This window comes from Carcharhinus amblyrhynchos, chromosome 3 (assembly GCF_965287045.1).
Source record: "Carcharhinus amblyrhynchos chromosome 3, sCarAmb.v2.hapA, whole genome shotgun sequence".
Lineage (NCBI taxonomy): Eukaryota > Metazoa > Chordata > Chondrichthyes > Carcharhiniformes > Carcharhinidae > Carcharhinus > Carcharhinus amblyrhynchos.
This window is the reverse complement of record NC_137326.1, coordinates 74,708,833-74,722,743: the sequence shown is the minus strand read 5'-3', so window position 1 is coordinate 74,722,743 and position 13,911 is coordinate 74,708,833. Positions and strand designations below refer to the sequence as shown.

At 39.6% G+C, this 13,911-nt stretch overlaps 1 protein-coding gene across 3 annotated transcripts in view; it reads right to left on the bottom strand.

Annotated features, from left to right (window-relative positions):
• Window positions 1-13,911, bottom strand: part of wdr33 (WD repeat domain 33) — a 101,978-nt gene that overhangs the window by 71,164 nt on the left and 16,903 nt on the right. For all 3 annotated transcript variants that reach the window (XM_080185305.1, XM_080185307.1, XM_080185306.1), the window contains one exon: window positions 11,685-11,912. In XM_080185305.1, coding sequence (XP_080041431.1) covers window positions 11,685-11,912 — 228 coding nt within the window. The remainder of the gene's footprint in view (window positions 1-11,684; window positions 11,913-13,911) is intronic.

The following is a 13,911-nucleotide window of genomic DNA, read 5'->3' as shown; positions in this document are numbered from 1 at the left end:
ACTCCACTGTATACACAACATTGTTGAGCACACAGCAGTGAAATTTCCAGCCTGCTTTGTGAAGTATAGGACAAATAGTTTTTCACAAGACAATAACAGTTCTTACAAAATTTAAAATCAAGATGATAGTTCCTGTATCTTGAAAAATAGCCAATTATATGGAGATACGAATTCTGATATTGATAAAATAACAAATTGTTAGAAAAATGATGGAAATTTAGAAGCAGTGAGAGGTGTGGGAGGAGAAAAGAATAGGCAAGGCATTATAAGGTGTAAAACAGGATTAAATGACAAAAAGAGCCATGAGAGGGATTGTAGTAGTATAAGAAACAAAAGGGGAGTCATTACATTATCTACTGCTTAAAAAATAGGAAAGGTATTAGTGATCTGAAGTTGCTGAAAATCAGTGCTGAGTAAGAGGCCTACAAAAAGACTTGGGGCTCTAAGCAGGTGACAGCTCTTACTCAGACAAGGATCCAACTTCAGACATACACTGGATAGGTTATACCAATGTTTAGGGTGTTAGAGATGGGCATTACTCAAGACAGCCAAGGAGCAAAAGCATGGTTCTTGATGGTACAAGAGAAAGGGCCTAGTTTATTAGGGCGTGACTTGCTCAGTAAAATTCCGTTGAATTGGGGCGAGATTAAGCACACAAAAAGTGATAAAGGATGTCATTCAGAAATATCCTGAGGTTTGCAAAGATGAGCTGGGTACACTGTATGGCACTACAATTTTTGTAGATCCTCAGATCACTCCTTGCTTTTTCAAGCTCAGAATAGTGCTCTATGCATGAAAGGACAAAATGGAGGAGTTGGAATGACTGAAGAGGCTGGAATCATCCGAGCCCATTCAATTCTCACATTGGACAGCTCCAAATGTTCCTATTCTGGTACAATGATACTATGCACATCTGCAGGAATTACAAACTTGCCATTAATCAGGACTCCAAGCTGGTTGCTTATCCAGTACCACAGATGGAAGATTTTTTTCAACCCTTGCAAGAAGAAAGATGTTCTCAAAACTAGACACCTACCAGTAGCTTTTGTTAAAGGACTCAGCACGGTAGCACAGTGGGAGTGGCATGGTAGCCCTGCTGCTTCACAGCTCCAGGGACCTGGGTTCGATTCCCACCTTGGGTCACTGTTTGTGTGGAGTTTGCACATTTTCCTCATGTCTGCTTGGGTTTCCTCCGAGTGCTCCAGTTTCCTCCCACAGTCCAAGGATGTGCAGGTTAGGTTGATTGGCCATGCTTAAAATTGCCCCTTAGTGTCCTGAGATATGCAGGTTAGAGGGATTAGTGGGTAAAATATGTAGGGGTATAGGGGTAGGGCCTGGGTGGATTGTGGTCGGTGCAGACTTGATGGGCCGAATGGCCCCTCCCTGTACTGCAGAGTTTCTAAGTCTCAAAACAGTATGTTTTGAACACTGAAGGATTTGATCAAATGCAATCATCTGGGTTTCAGAGTGTTCTGTAATGCAGTGACTTAGAGGGGACAACGGATAATCTGTTGCAGGGGACTCCTCATGTAGCAGTTTAGATGGCGTTCTAATCACAGGGAAAATTGAGGAGTGCCTTAGCAACCTGGATCAAAAAAACATATTTTCAGAGAACAGCTATCGCTGAAGAATAACAAGTGCATCTTCCAGCACAAAGTTTGGAATATCTGGATCACAAAATCACAGTGCAGGGTTTGTCCCTGTGGAAAACAAAGACAGTTATCAAAGAACTTCTAAACCCCAGAGGTGTGTCCAAGTTCAGGTCATTTCTGGGCATGGTAAATTACTACAGGAAGTTTCTGCCAGATCTTTCAACAGTGTTGACACACCACTGTATCTATTACTTCACAAAGGAACAAAATGGAAGTGGGGGTCAATACAAAATGAAGTTTTCACGGATGTGAAAGCGTTGCTACATCAGCTAATTTGTTGGTTCACTTTGTTCAAGGCAAAGTGCTCATTCTGTCATGGAATCCTTGCCCTCTTCTGACAGAGGACAAGTCAGAAAAACCCAATAGGTTTGCATCATGTGCACTGGCAACAGCTGAGGAGGAATATTCACAGTTAGATAAGGTCTAGTCTTTGCTGTGTAACAGTTTCATCAGTATCTTTATGGTCATTCATTCACCATCTGTACCAACCACACAACACTGATGAGTCTTTTTAGTGAATCCAAGTGCATTCCTCCTATGGCCTCAGTGAGAAAACAGCGCCAAGTTCTCTCATTATGAGCTTACCTGTATAACACTGTGTACGGGGCAGGGAAAGACAATGCAAACTCAGACACACTGCATCATCTCCCTTTACCAGACATACCCACAAAGACATTATTTCCTCCAGAGACAGTTTTCTCACTTGAGACACTTTCACATTCTCCAGTGTACACTAAACAGGTTGAGCAGTGAATGAACAGAGATTTTATTCCATCTCAGATGAAGTGATGCCTTATGTAGAGTTAGCCGAGGGTTATGGGGTGATGAATTGAGGACACGTGCAAAGTGGAAAGATGAGCTGAATATGCAGGCTGTTTGTATCCTTTGGGGGTCCAAAGTGGTCGTCCCAAACACTGATTATTCACAACTCTTGAATGAAGTTTGAGAGGCTCACCTGTGTGCCTCCCAAATGAAAAGTTTAGCAAGATGGTCTAATGGATCAAGACTTGGAGAACAAGGTGAATTCCTGTTGTGTGTGTCAGCTTGACCAAAAAATGGCACCACCAGCACCACAACATCCATGGTAATGGCCTGACCATCCATAGTCTAGGCTTCATGTGGATTTTGCAGGGCCTTTCATGAGTCATATGTTGCTAGTTATTGTGGACTTGCAATCTAAGTGGTTACAAATATACATTATGAGCAACATTAAAGCTCCCATTAAGACAGAGAACCCACGCCAAGTTTTCAAAACACGCAGTTTACCGGATTCTTGTTTCTGATAATGAGACAATATTGACAAGTGATTTGTTCCAGAAGTTTATGCAGAGAAATGGGATATGCCATGTTTGTACTACTACTTTTCATCCAACTTTAAATGGTTTAGCAGAGCAGGCTATTCAGACATTGAAAGCAGGGTTCTGGAGAATAGCAGATGATATTTAGGAAACCTAGCTCTCACTGTTCTTGTTCCAGTATTGTATTACACAACAAACAACAGGACTCTCACCAGCTAAATTGCTGATGGGTAGGAAGCCAAAGTTTCACCTGGATTTCTTACATCCAGAGTTGGAAGGAGACAGGAAAAACAGGAGAGACATGGCTACCATGCTAAGAACAGACATTTCAACTCAAATAATTGTCTATGTAAGGAATTTACGCAGTAATCAACCTTGGCTGCCTAGAGTTATTTTCAACTGAAGTTGTTCAGTATTTTTGGTAGTAAAACTGAACAATGAAGGAGTTGTTCACAAACACCAGGATCACATTCGTCAACGCCATGACTCGAAAACAGCAAAAGTTTCAGATAACACAGTGGAAGGAAATGCTGCTGTGGATATTCAACACAAAATAGTTCCTATTGTACAAAGACTTCCAGTGGACTCTACTCCATGAAAGGATGGCAGACATTCATTCACTGTTACTCAACCAACTCCTGCACCGCCAAGTCCAGTTCCGCTGAAATAAGCCTCACCAATGTCTACAGTCACTAGTGGTACTGCGCAGATCAGTGTAGTTGCAAAGCTCCTGAAAAATTGACATATAGTCAAGTTTCATTACGTTTCTTTCATTAAGTAGGGGGGGTATGGTAAGCATCTTATTTGAATGCATATACTGATGTCTTTAATTGGTATGAGCATGCACAAGTGACAGCGCAGGCTTTCATGGGTATAGTCTTACCACGAGGGGCCTGTGTAACTAATTGTCTCCAATTCTGAGTCCTTGCTGAATGAATATCACAATATGTTTGACTACCTTTTTGTGGCCAAGTTATCACAATCTCCAAAAAAGTCAGTGAAAATTTGGAAAATGATTTCTGATCGTCATGGGGCTGGTAGGTTGAGGTGTTGCAGGGTTGGCAGTCTCCGCAAGATAAAGGCGGTCTCAAACAGCAACAATGCCATCTTTGTTAGCAAGTTGAATGATAATATCAAGTCTGGATCTGTGAAAATGGAATGCTGCAAGTTCACAGGGAAATAGGTAGAGTAAAGGGAATAACAAGTAACTGATGTCATGGAGCAGCTCCCAATGAGATTTAGAGAGGGTAAAGCAAGAGATAAAACATAAATTCTGCAGATGGGAGCAAGATGCATTAGGAAGGTTCATGGAAAAGTTAATGTGCCAGGCAAAAATTAAGAGATCAGCATTATGTCAAGTTTGAAGTTCACTGAGGGGTGGGGGTGTGTGTGTGTGTGTGTGTGTGTGTTGGGGGCGGGGGGGGGAAGCCTAAAGGGAATAAAGCTGAGGCTTCTCTTGGGATCGATTATTAGTGTTCAGAGATTGTAAGATAGTACAAACAAGATGAAGGATGAGATTGGAAAGAGGGATAAAAGTCAGAGGAAATTAATGGATGAGAAGGATTCAGAGTCTCCTTGGTATCTGAGAATTGAAATAGAATCAAAGCTGAAATGGAATCAAGTTCTTTGTTATCCTCTGAGGCAGAGGATAAAATGGAACTATGGATGACAACTTTGAAATAGAGCATGAAGAAAAGTCAGAAGCATACATGTGTGATGCATAGCAGTGTGTGGATTTCAGGCAGTGGTGAAAGCAGTGGGTTCGGAGCAAGGTAATCTGTTTTGATGATTTTGGTTGGGGGAGGAAAATTGAGCCAGGACACATGAGTTCCCTAATCTGTTTCTAAAACTTGTCATAGGATCTCTGCACTTTGAACCAATACCAAAGCCAGATTCCAAATTAACAATGCTTGACCCACAATTTTGGAAAATAAAACTGGATTTATGTGATGCCTTTCATAGTGACAGGATGGCCCATCACACTTTATAGTCAATGTGGTGCTTTGACACTGTAGTCACATTTGTATTGCAGGAAATGTATTTTCACACATCAAGCTCCCTCAAACTACAATGTTTCATGGTCAGATAATGTTTGTGTTGACTGATGGGTAAAGACTGGCAGGATATTGGACAAAACTCTCCAACCTTTTCTGCTTCAATATAAGATCCGTGAGATCTTTTCCATCACCTTAGTTAGAGGCCTAACTTTTAATGAAGAAAGATGCACAGCTCTCCTTTAGTCCCACACTGCACTAATCAGCCACGACTTTTGTGCTCAAGTCTCTGGACTGGGACGTGAAACTACTATGTTATTGCTCCACTTGGCAGACAGGGACAGATTTTAAAAAAAAACATTTTTAAAGCGCTACAAATATGTCTAAGTGCATATTTTTAAATGTTCAGTTCTTATTGTAGTCCCCTTTTCAATACACTAGCAACAATGTGTCAGTTCACCAGACTTGATAGTCCTGAGAGATTGAGTTCAGTGTATTGCTTTCGCGGATTTTCCAGTGGTCAATTGAATCAACTATTTTCACCCAAGCTGGATAGCAAAAAACAAGACACATCAGTAGTAATTATCATTTTGTTATATATATTTCTGCCTAACACTTGATAAACTTGCATATTTCTGCTGGAATGCCCCATCTTTTCTTTGCTCAAATTTCCTCTGGCTCAACTACATCTCCGACTGACCGTGTGTAGCCAGCCTCAATCTAATTCACAAAGTTTGTGCTTTTGTATTTGAATATCTAACATGCGATCCAGAAATTTTTTTTTTAAATGTGTAAAATACTGTGACACATATAGTTAGCATTTTAAAAGGAAAAGTTTAGAAATGGAACGTGTATTTGTGCCCTTGTCACAACACAATTTTCAACTAGAAAATCTGAATTACTTTGGAGGATACAAGATCCTTAACATGACAAAAATTGAGCCCAAAACAATTGTGATATAGGTCAGAAGGGTATTTTTGTTTAATCATGGGATGTGTGTCTTGGACAAGGCTGGCATTCACTGCCAACCCTAAATGTCCTTGAGAAGATGGTGGTGAACCCCTTGAAGTCCATGAAGGTACCCAGCCAAAAGACCATAATGTATTAACAAGGATTTGAGAAGTACTGCTTAAGCAGCTTTGGCAAATTACTGCAGTGCATCTTGTAGATGGTGCACACTGCTTGCAAGGTGCACTGGCGGCGGACTGAATGCTTAAGGCAGTCGATGAGGTGCCATAGGAGCTGTTTTGTTCGAGATGGTGTCAAGCTTCTTCAGTGCTGCTGTAGCTGCCAATATTCAGGCAAGTGGCAAGTATTCCATCACTCCCAATTTCTGCCTTGTAAATGGGGGAAGACTCTGGGAGTCAGGCAAATCACTTGCTGCAGAATAATTAACTTCTGGTCTGTTCTTGTAGCCAGAGTATTTATACAACTAATCCAGTTAAATTGCACTCCTGAGGATGTTGACAGTGAGGGATTCCACAATGATAATGCAGTGAATTTCAAGGAGAGCTAATTAAACTCTTTTTGGCAAGTCAATGCTTGGCACTTGCAAGGTGTGAATGTTATGTGCCACTTATCAGTCCAAGCCTGAATGTTGTACAAGTCTTTGTGTGGAGACAAACTGTTTCATTAGGAGGAAAAGCGAATGCTATCGAACACTATAGAATCAATGAACATTCTCACCTCTAACCTTATGGTGGGAATGAAGTTCATTGATGAAACAACTGATGATTTTAGTCTATAACAGTTCAGCAGCTCCTGCAGTGCTGTCCTGAAGCTGAGATGATTAGCCTCCAACAATCACAATTTTTTGTGCCAGCCACTGAAGCCCCCCCTCCTCCTCCCCCCCAGCCATCCAATCCAGAGAGATCTGAATTTTATTATGGATTCTTGATGTTGCACTTAATAAAATACTGCTTTGACGTGAGGGCAGATACCCTTTGCCTTACCTCTGGAATTCAAAATCTTTTGCCCATATTTGGACTAAGGCTGTAATGAGTCCAGGAGCAGTTACCCCAGCTGAACAAGCTGGTGAATAAATGTCATTTGATAAAATTGTCAACACCCCTTCCATTACACCGTTGAGTAAAGTGGTAGGAGGTTAACCAGATTGCATTCAGTCCTGTTTTATCTGGGTAATTTTCCAATTTATCAGGTAAATGTTAGTGCTGTTGCTGTAAGGGAATAGCTTGACCTGGCACTAGTTCTGGAGAACAAGTTTTCATCCCTTCATCTGGGATATTGTCAAGGCCCAGAGCCTTTTTTGCATCCAGTGCTTTCAGCTGTTCCTTAATAATCCATGGAGCGAACTAAATTGGCTGAAAACTGGCATTCATGAGGGTAGGGTCCTCAGAAGACAGCCAAGATGGCTCATCCACCTGGCCTTGAGAGTGGAAGACAGCTGTAGCACGTCTTCATAAAATCCCTATAATGCAGGAGGAGGCCATTTGGCCCATCAAACCTACGCTGACAACAATCCAACCCAGGTCCTATCCTGATAACCCCACGTTTATCTTGCTAGTCCTCCTGTCACTAAGGGCTAATTTAGCGTGGCCAATCCACCTAATCTGCACATCTTTGGACAGAGGAAACTAGTGCACCAGGTAGAAATGCACAGATACGAGAACATATGGGCTGTACGCAGACATTGACCCAAAGTTGGAATTGAACCCTTGTCCCTGGCACTGTGAAGCAGCAGTGCTAACCATGGTGTCACCACCACATCACCTTAGGCATCTTACATACTCACTGCTGTCATTGAGGATATAAACGCTCATGGAGCCTCCTCCCATCAATTGTGTATTTGTCCATTTCATTCATGACTGGATGCAGGAGGACTGAAAAGATTTGATTTAATCCATTGATTGTTTTTGTTGGTTATTTTAAGAAAGTAATGAGGTAACTTAAATTAGCTGCTGGAAAGGGTAATTTGAAGCCATGAAACCATCAACTAGATATTGTGATAGGAAAAAGATTTGTGGTATTTGGTAAGGATGAGATTAGATGGTCTAAAGGACTTTCCTCAACCAAATTTACCTTGTTCGTTCTTTCCCTCCATAATTGTTAAGTGCATTTGCCATTCAACAAAAAAATTGGAATCAGGAAATCAGAAACAAATTAGAAGGTGAAGAACTTTTAAGTGTCAGAATCTGGACTTTTTTTCTCATTTCATTGCAATTCACACTGTTTTTGATTAAAAATTTAAAATGGGGTTCTCAGACCCCAGTTTGGGGATTAAGATTGCAACAAAGTAAACTGTAGTTTTCTAATTAGGTGTCATTTGGAACCATAATTAATTTCTTAGTAACATCTACTTAATCTAAAAAGGCAGAGTAAATGGTGTACATTTCACCTACCTCCTATTTTCATCTCTACACAATTGCAGTGTATAGCTGCATATTCTAATATATATGTTCTAATACAATTATGTTTATTTGTTCATTTGACTTTAAAAAAACTACTTGGATAGAAACTGGAAACACTGAAATGGCAAAACGTCTTCCAAATTCCCGCATATGGTCACAAATGCTTGGTCCCAATTCCTCTTTAGATTTTGTTCTGAGCAAGTTAGAACATATCAAAATGTGACCAGTGTTGAAAACGTTATAAGAACACAAATCTTTGTTCCCTGAAATAGCTCTGAAAAAAAGTGCACAACTGCATAAACAATTTGACTACACTAGTTACTTCACGTTTTTGGTTATCCCAAATGAAGTTCATGCTTTGCTGCTTTCGTATGGAAACAGCAAATCAGTCTGAATAATAATTTCTGGTTCAAGTGTCATCAATTATTAAAACATGCAGCACAGAAGATCCTTTAGGCCCATCATGCCTGTGTCAGCTATTTGTCAGGGCTATCCGATTATTCCCACTTCCCTGGCAAGACTTCAGGTTATTTCCATAGATAGGTCCAAGAAAAGGGCAGGCTAAAGAGGAAAGCACCTCGGTTTATAAAAAGCAGTACCAGCATCCTATGTGAATGGAGTACTGTGTGCCCAGCAACTCCAACCTTCCTCCAAAAAGTGGTGCTCATTTAATTGATAGGAGGCAGCCTTCATTTTAATTGCAAGAATTCTTCTGTGCACATGGCTTGCAGAGTGAACTGATGAATCCTGAGAATTGTAGCTTGACAAGTGTTAAAATTATTCACTTAGTTAACAGAACAATAGCTCCTGAATGCCCCAATAATTCATGCCAGGCTTCCGGAAGCAAGACTTCTAGAAGACATATAACAGAAGTGTATACATTTTGGCACATAAAAGAAATTGCAAATATCGAGCATTTAATTTTCTTGTAATTTGTTTTACAAGTTCAAAACCTTACTTCTGTCCTAAGTCGTCACCTTAGTGAGCACAATTAGTGGGGGAAAGATTTCTCAAAACAATTTTATCGGTTTTCTTTTTTGAAGTGGTACTTGCTTGCTGATCAACAATTCTTCACTGGTATTTTATTATTCAGATGCTATTCGATTGATGCATTCAGTTCTTGGGAACGTGTGATTTGTTGTTTTCCAAAAATGATTAGCACTACACACTTTCAAGTTGGATCACACTTGAATGATGACATGTGGTTGATGCAATTATGTTAATATTTTTGAAGGATAAGGTCTGCTTCATTTTTATATAATTTTTTAAAAACCATTTTTATATAACATCTGATCGAAACAACTTCACATGTTGAATTACATTTTCAACTGCAATGATATGTGGGTAGGTGTGGCACCAGTAACATCCTAGTTGACCTTGATGAATGACATACTGAATGTTCTTTTCTTGGTAATATTAGTTGATGAGAGGAATGTTGAAGAGAACGCTGAAAACTCCCAACTCTTCTTTTAACAATGCCACTGCATCTTTAATAGCTGACTACACAACAGAGGAGATTTCAAATTATCAGATCCATAAGGACCTAACACAATGCAATTCCTCAGAGTACTGCTCTTGAAAATAAACTCAAATTGCACAACCCTCTGGTAGAATTGAAAGCCACACCTTTGAGTTACAGGTGAAATGTTACCAACACAACCAGGCATCTTACTAATTAATTGCTATTGTTTGTAAAACTGATGCGTTTAACATCTGCAAATAGGAATGAAGTGCAGTTTTGTACGAGATATGGAATCTGCTATTGGTAGGATAATTGACAATCTTTATCCAAGGGCAGATCAGAAGATTAAAGAATGTATGATTTACTGATCGCAGAGGATAGGTTTTTCTTATGGTAAATGCCAGAAACCAATCAAGGAAGAAGTTTTATTTTCCTCAAGAAACCCAAAATTGCAACAACTGGTGGCAGTGTGATGCCCAAACTACCAAGTCTAGAAAACTGAAACAAAATGGCAGAAATCAAGAAAGCATTAGCAGGGGAAAGTGCTGAATTGGCTAAAATGACCAGGAGTAAAGGTGAACCCTGGTGTAAAAATGTTTTCATTGACAAAAGTTTCTGTCTAGAATTTCAGCTTGTTTGTTTTAAAGACACACAGACCTGCTGTTTGTTTCCAACATTTTGTGTTGCTGCATTAGTTGCAGCCTTGTCTTCCCATGTAGACTTAGGAAAATAATTTAACTGCTACTCGCTCGGTCCGCAGCTGGAAGGAGTGATGTTTGTTGATTATGCTGTGATTCCATCATGATACTAGTTCAGCACTAGTTGTGATTGGCGAAAGGACAAGAAACAAAACGAATCAGAGCTAAGTGTTAAGCCTAATTCCCATGTGAGATCTGTTTTTTTGAGTGCACAAACAGCAACAGCAAGCTGCTTGGGCTTGTACCTATAGTTGAAAATCATTTCCTGATGGGATACTGAAGCTTTCCAGATGAAATATTACCAATAGGATTGCTTCTTTTTCCCAAACACTACAATTCAGGCAGCCCTAAGAGGAACAATTTTTAACAGAAAGCAATAAAAATTAAATTGCTATAAAGCTTAGATAGTTATCAAATTAATCACGACACTGGCTCATCAAAACATCGAAAGATTTCAGATACAAAATATTGGGAGCCTTTAGAGTACCAATTGCCAATCATTTCAAAGTTTGGTTCCGGTCAGTCAGGGGCACAAGATCACAATTCCCCTATGACACTGACTGGGTGATTTCAGTGTGGTGCTGTATCAATTCAGATATTAATAAGGCAGAAGGTAAGGAATGCTCTGGATTACAACTTGTGCTTGACAGGTTGGAACATATTCACAGAACTGGGTTGTGGCAAGTCCATAAATAAGGCAATGCTGTATTTTCTTTTTACAACCTGTATTTAGCATGCATCGCATGACTTAGATATTACATTCCAACCACGAGTGGCTAGTCTCCTATCACATTAATGAATTATTGTACTGTACATATATAGAAAAACACAACAGGTGGTGGAAATATGATTGCATACTTTGAATTTCAGAGATTCCTCTCAAAATCTGTAATAAGCAAATAATAAAAATAATTTTTTTATGAACTTAGATGTAAAATGTGCTTACTGTAATGGACACAACAGTAACAGTTTATTAGGCTACTTACTGAGTGTCATATCCTTCACAAAAATTGTATATCTATCACCTTAAAAAAAGAGTATCTATGAGTGTAGGAGTGGCACTAGACATTCCGACTGGTGCATTTCACATTAAGTATGTCTGAAATTAGAAGAATCAGTGAAGTGGTTCCAAAACCTCTCACTTAGCAAGGAGTGCAGCACACTCCAATATATGTTCATTCACAAATGGTCTCCCTGTTATTCTCGTCTCACCTCTAAGAACTTAATAACAGATGGATTATAATCGATCGTCTTCCTGTTCACAGCCTTTCTCATGCGTTTGCCATCAAAGGTCAATTGCTGCATAGCTTGCTGCTGAGCAAAATCTGGCCGCTTGTAAAAGGTGTGCCTTGGTCCCTGGTGCTGGAACCTCGGCATGTGAAAAAACCGAGGAGGTGAGGTTATTTCCAAAGCCATGGTGATTAAGATCTTGTAATAAACCTGTAAAAAGAAAACCATATTAAAAAATCAGTTTTTCCATGTACTAATTTTTTTGCCCAGTGTCCATCTTGATCAGTTCCCTACTCAATCCAGTAACTACAACCTGATAACTTGGTAACCATTAGGAATTTTTTTCTGTTTCAAGTGGATAGATTTAATCAGTAAATAAGATTCCTAATTCCACACACTAAATCAAATGCACAACTCAACATCCAAGGTTGCGGCCAGCCTCAGGCATAAATAATTACTGAACAACATGAGATCCATCAAATACCATACCCATTTCATGAACAGTTTTATTCAATGGTTAATGGGAATAAAGAGAACAAGTACTTGAATATTCATTAGGGACTGCCTCTTGTTGCTTCACATTAACCTTCAATACCAAATACTTTCAAAAATTGCCAACTACTTCAATTGTGTTGCAGGCTTAATTAAGCACACCACAAGGCAAGGATGACTGTTTAAGGCAAATGGCTCTATCTCTATTTGAATGATTAACTTTATGATTTGCATATTTCAGATTCAGCCAAGAATTCATGTTGATGTCAGTGAAAAATCAGGTTCCAATTGAAACTGATAGCTTTATGAATTTAAGATCTACTTTTATCTATAAATCAATAAAGCCTCTTCACCAGATAGGGTGCATGATTGAAAGTAATGAGAGAACCCAAAAGCCCCTGGAGATTAGACAACTACAATTGGAATACTCAAACAAAAATGCGAGACATGAGGCTTGTAATTTAGAAGTCAGTTAGGCCCACATCTAGTGGGATAAGTGGTTGAGAAAAAATGTTTGGGAAAAGGTCAGCATTTGAAGAACAGGTTTTAGATGCAATAACTCATATTGTAGGAATTATTTTGGGGTTACTCAGCCAGCAGACAAAGTGACTCAATGAAAGCAGTTGGATTTTAAGAGGCATTCAACAAAACTCTTCAACATAACGTGAAGGTTTACAGAATGGATAAATTGTTCAAAGGGATAGAGGCTCTGAACAGCATAAAATCCAAGGGAAGTCTGGTGTCAAATGGTGTGATGCCATTGCCATCTTGGACAGAGAAAATACAATAAAAATAGATTATTTGGCCTTTTAACCCTGATCTGAATCAATAAGATCATGCCTGATCCTTCTCCCTCAATTCCACAACCCCATACTATTTCCATATCCCATAATATACAAAAGTCTATTGATCTTAGTCACAAATACGTTTAATGACTGAGCCTCCACATACCTCTGGGGTATAGAATGATAGCCCAGGAGCTAGGCAATGGTATTTCACTTCTGGAGCCTACATTCAAATATAGTTGAAATTTTGAGAGACAGGATCTACCGGCATTTAGAAAAGCAAATACCAGTTAGGGACACTCAGCATGGCTTTGGGAGTGGAAAATCATGTCTCACAAATTTGACTGAGTTTTTTGAATGGGTAACCAAGAAGGGAGATGAGGGCAGTGCAACTGATGTTGTCTACATGGATTTCAGCAAGGCCTTTGACAAGATACCGCATGGTAGGTTGTTGCATAAGGTTAAATCTCTCATGATTCAGGGTGAGGTAGCTAAATAGATACAAAATTGACTTCCTGACAGAAGCCAAAGGATGATTGTGGAGAGTTGTTTTTCAAACTGGAGGCCTGTGACCAGCGGTATGCCTCAGGGATCTATTGTTATTTGTATTATCTTAATGATTTGGATGAGAATATGGGAGGCGTGGTTAATAAGTTTGCAGATAACACCAAGATTGGTGGCATAGTGGACAATGAAGCAAGTTATCTCTGATCGCAACGGGATTTTGATCAATTGTGTCAGTGGGCTGACGAATGGCAGATGGGAGTTTAATTTAAACAAATGCAAGGTGATGCATTTTGGTAGACTGAACTAGGGCAGGACTTACTCAGTTAATGGTAGGGCACTGGGGAGAGTTACAGAACAAAGAGATCTAGTGGTACATGCTCATAGCTCCTTGAAAGTGGAGTCACAGATGGACAGAGCGGTGAAGA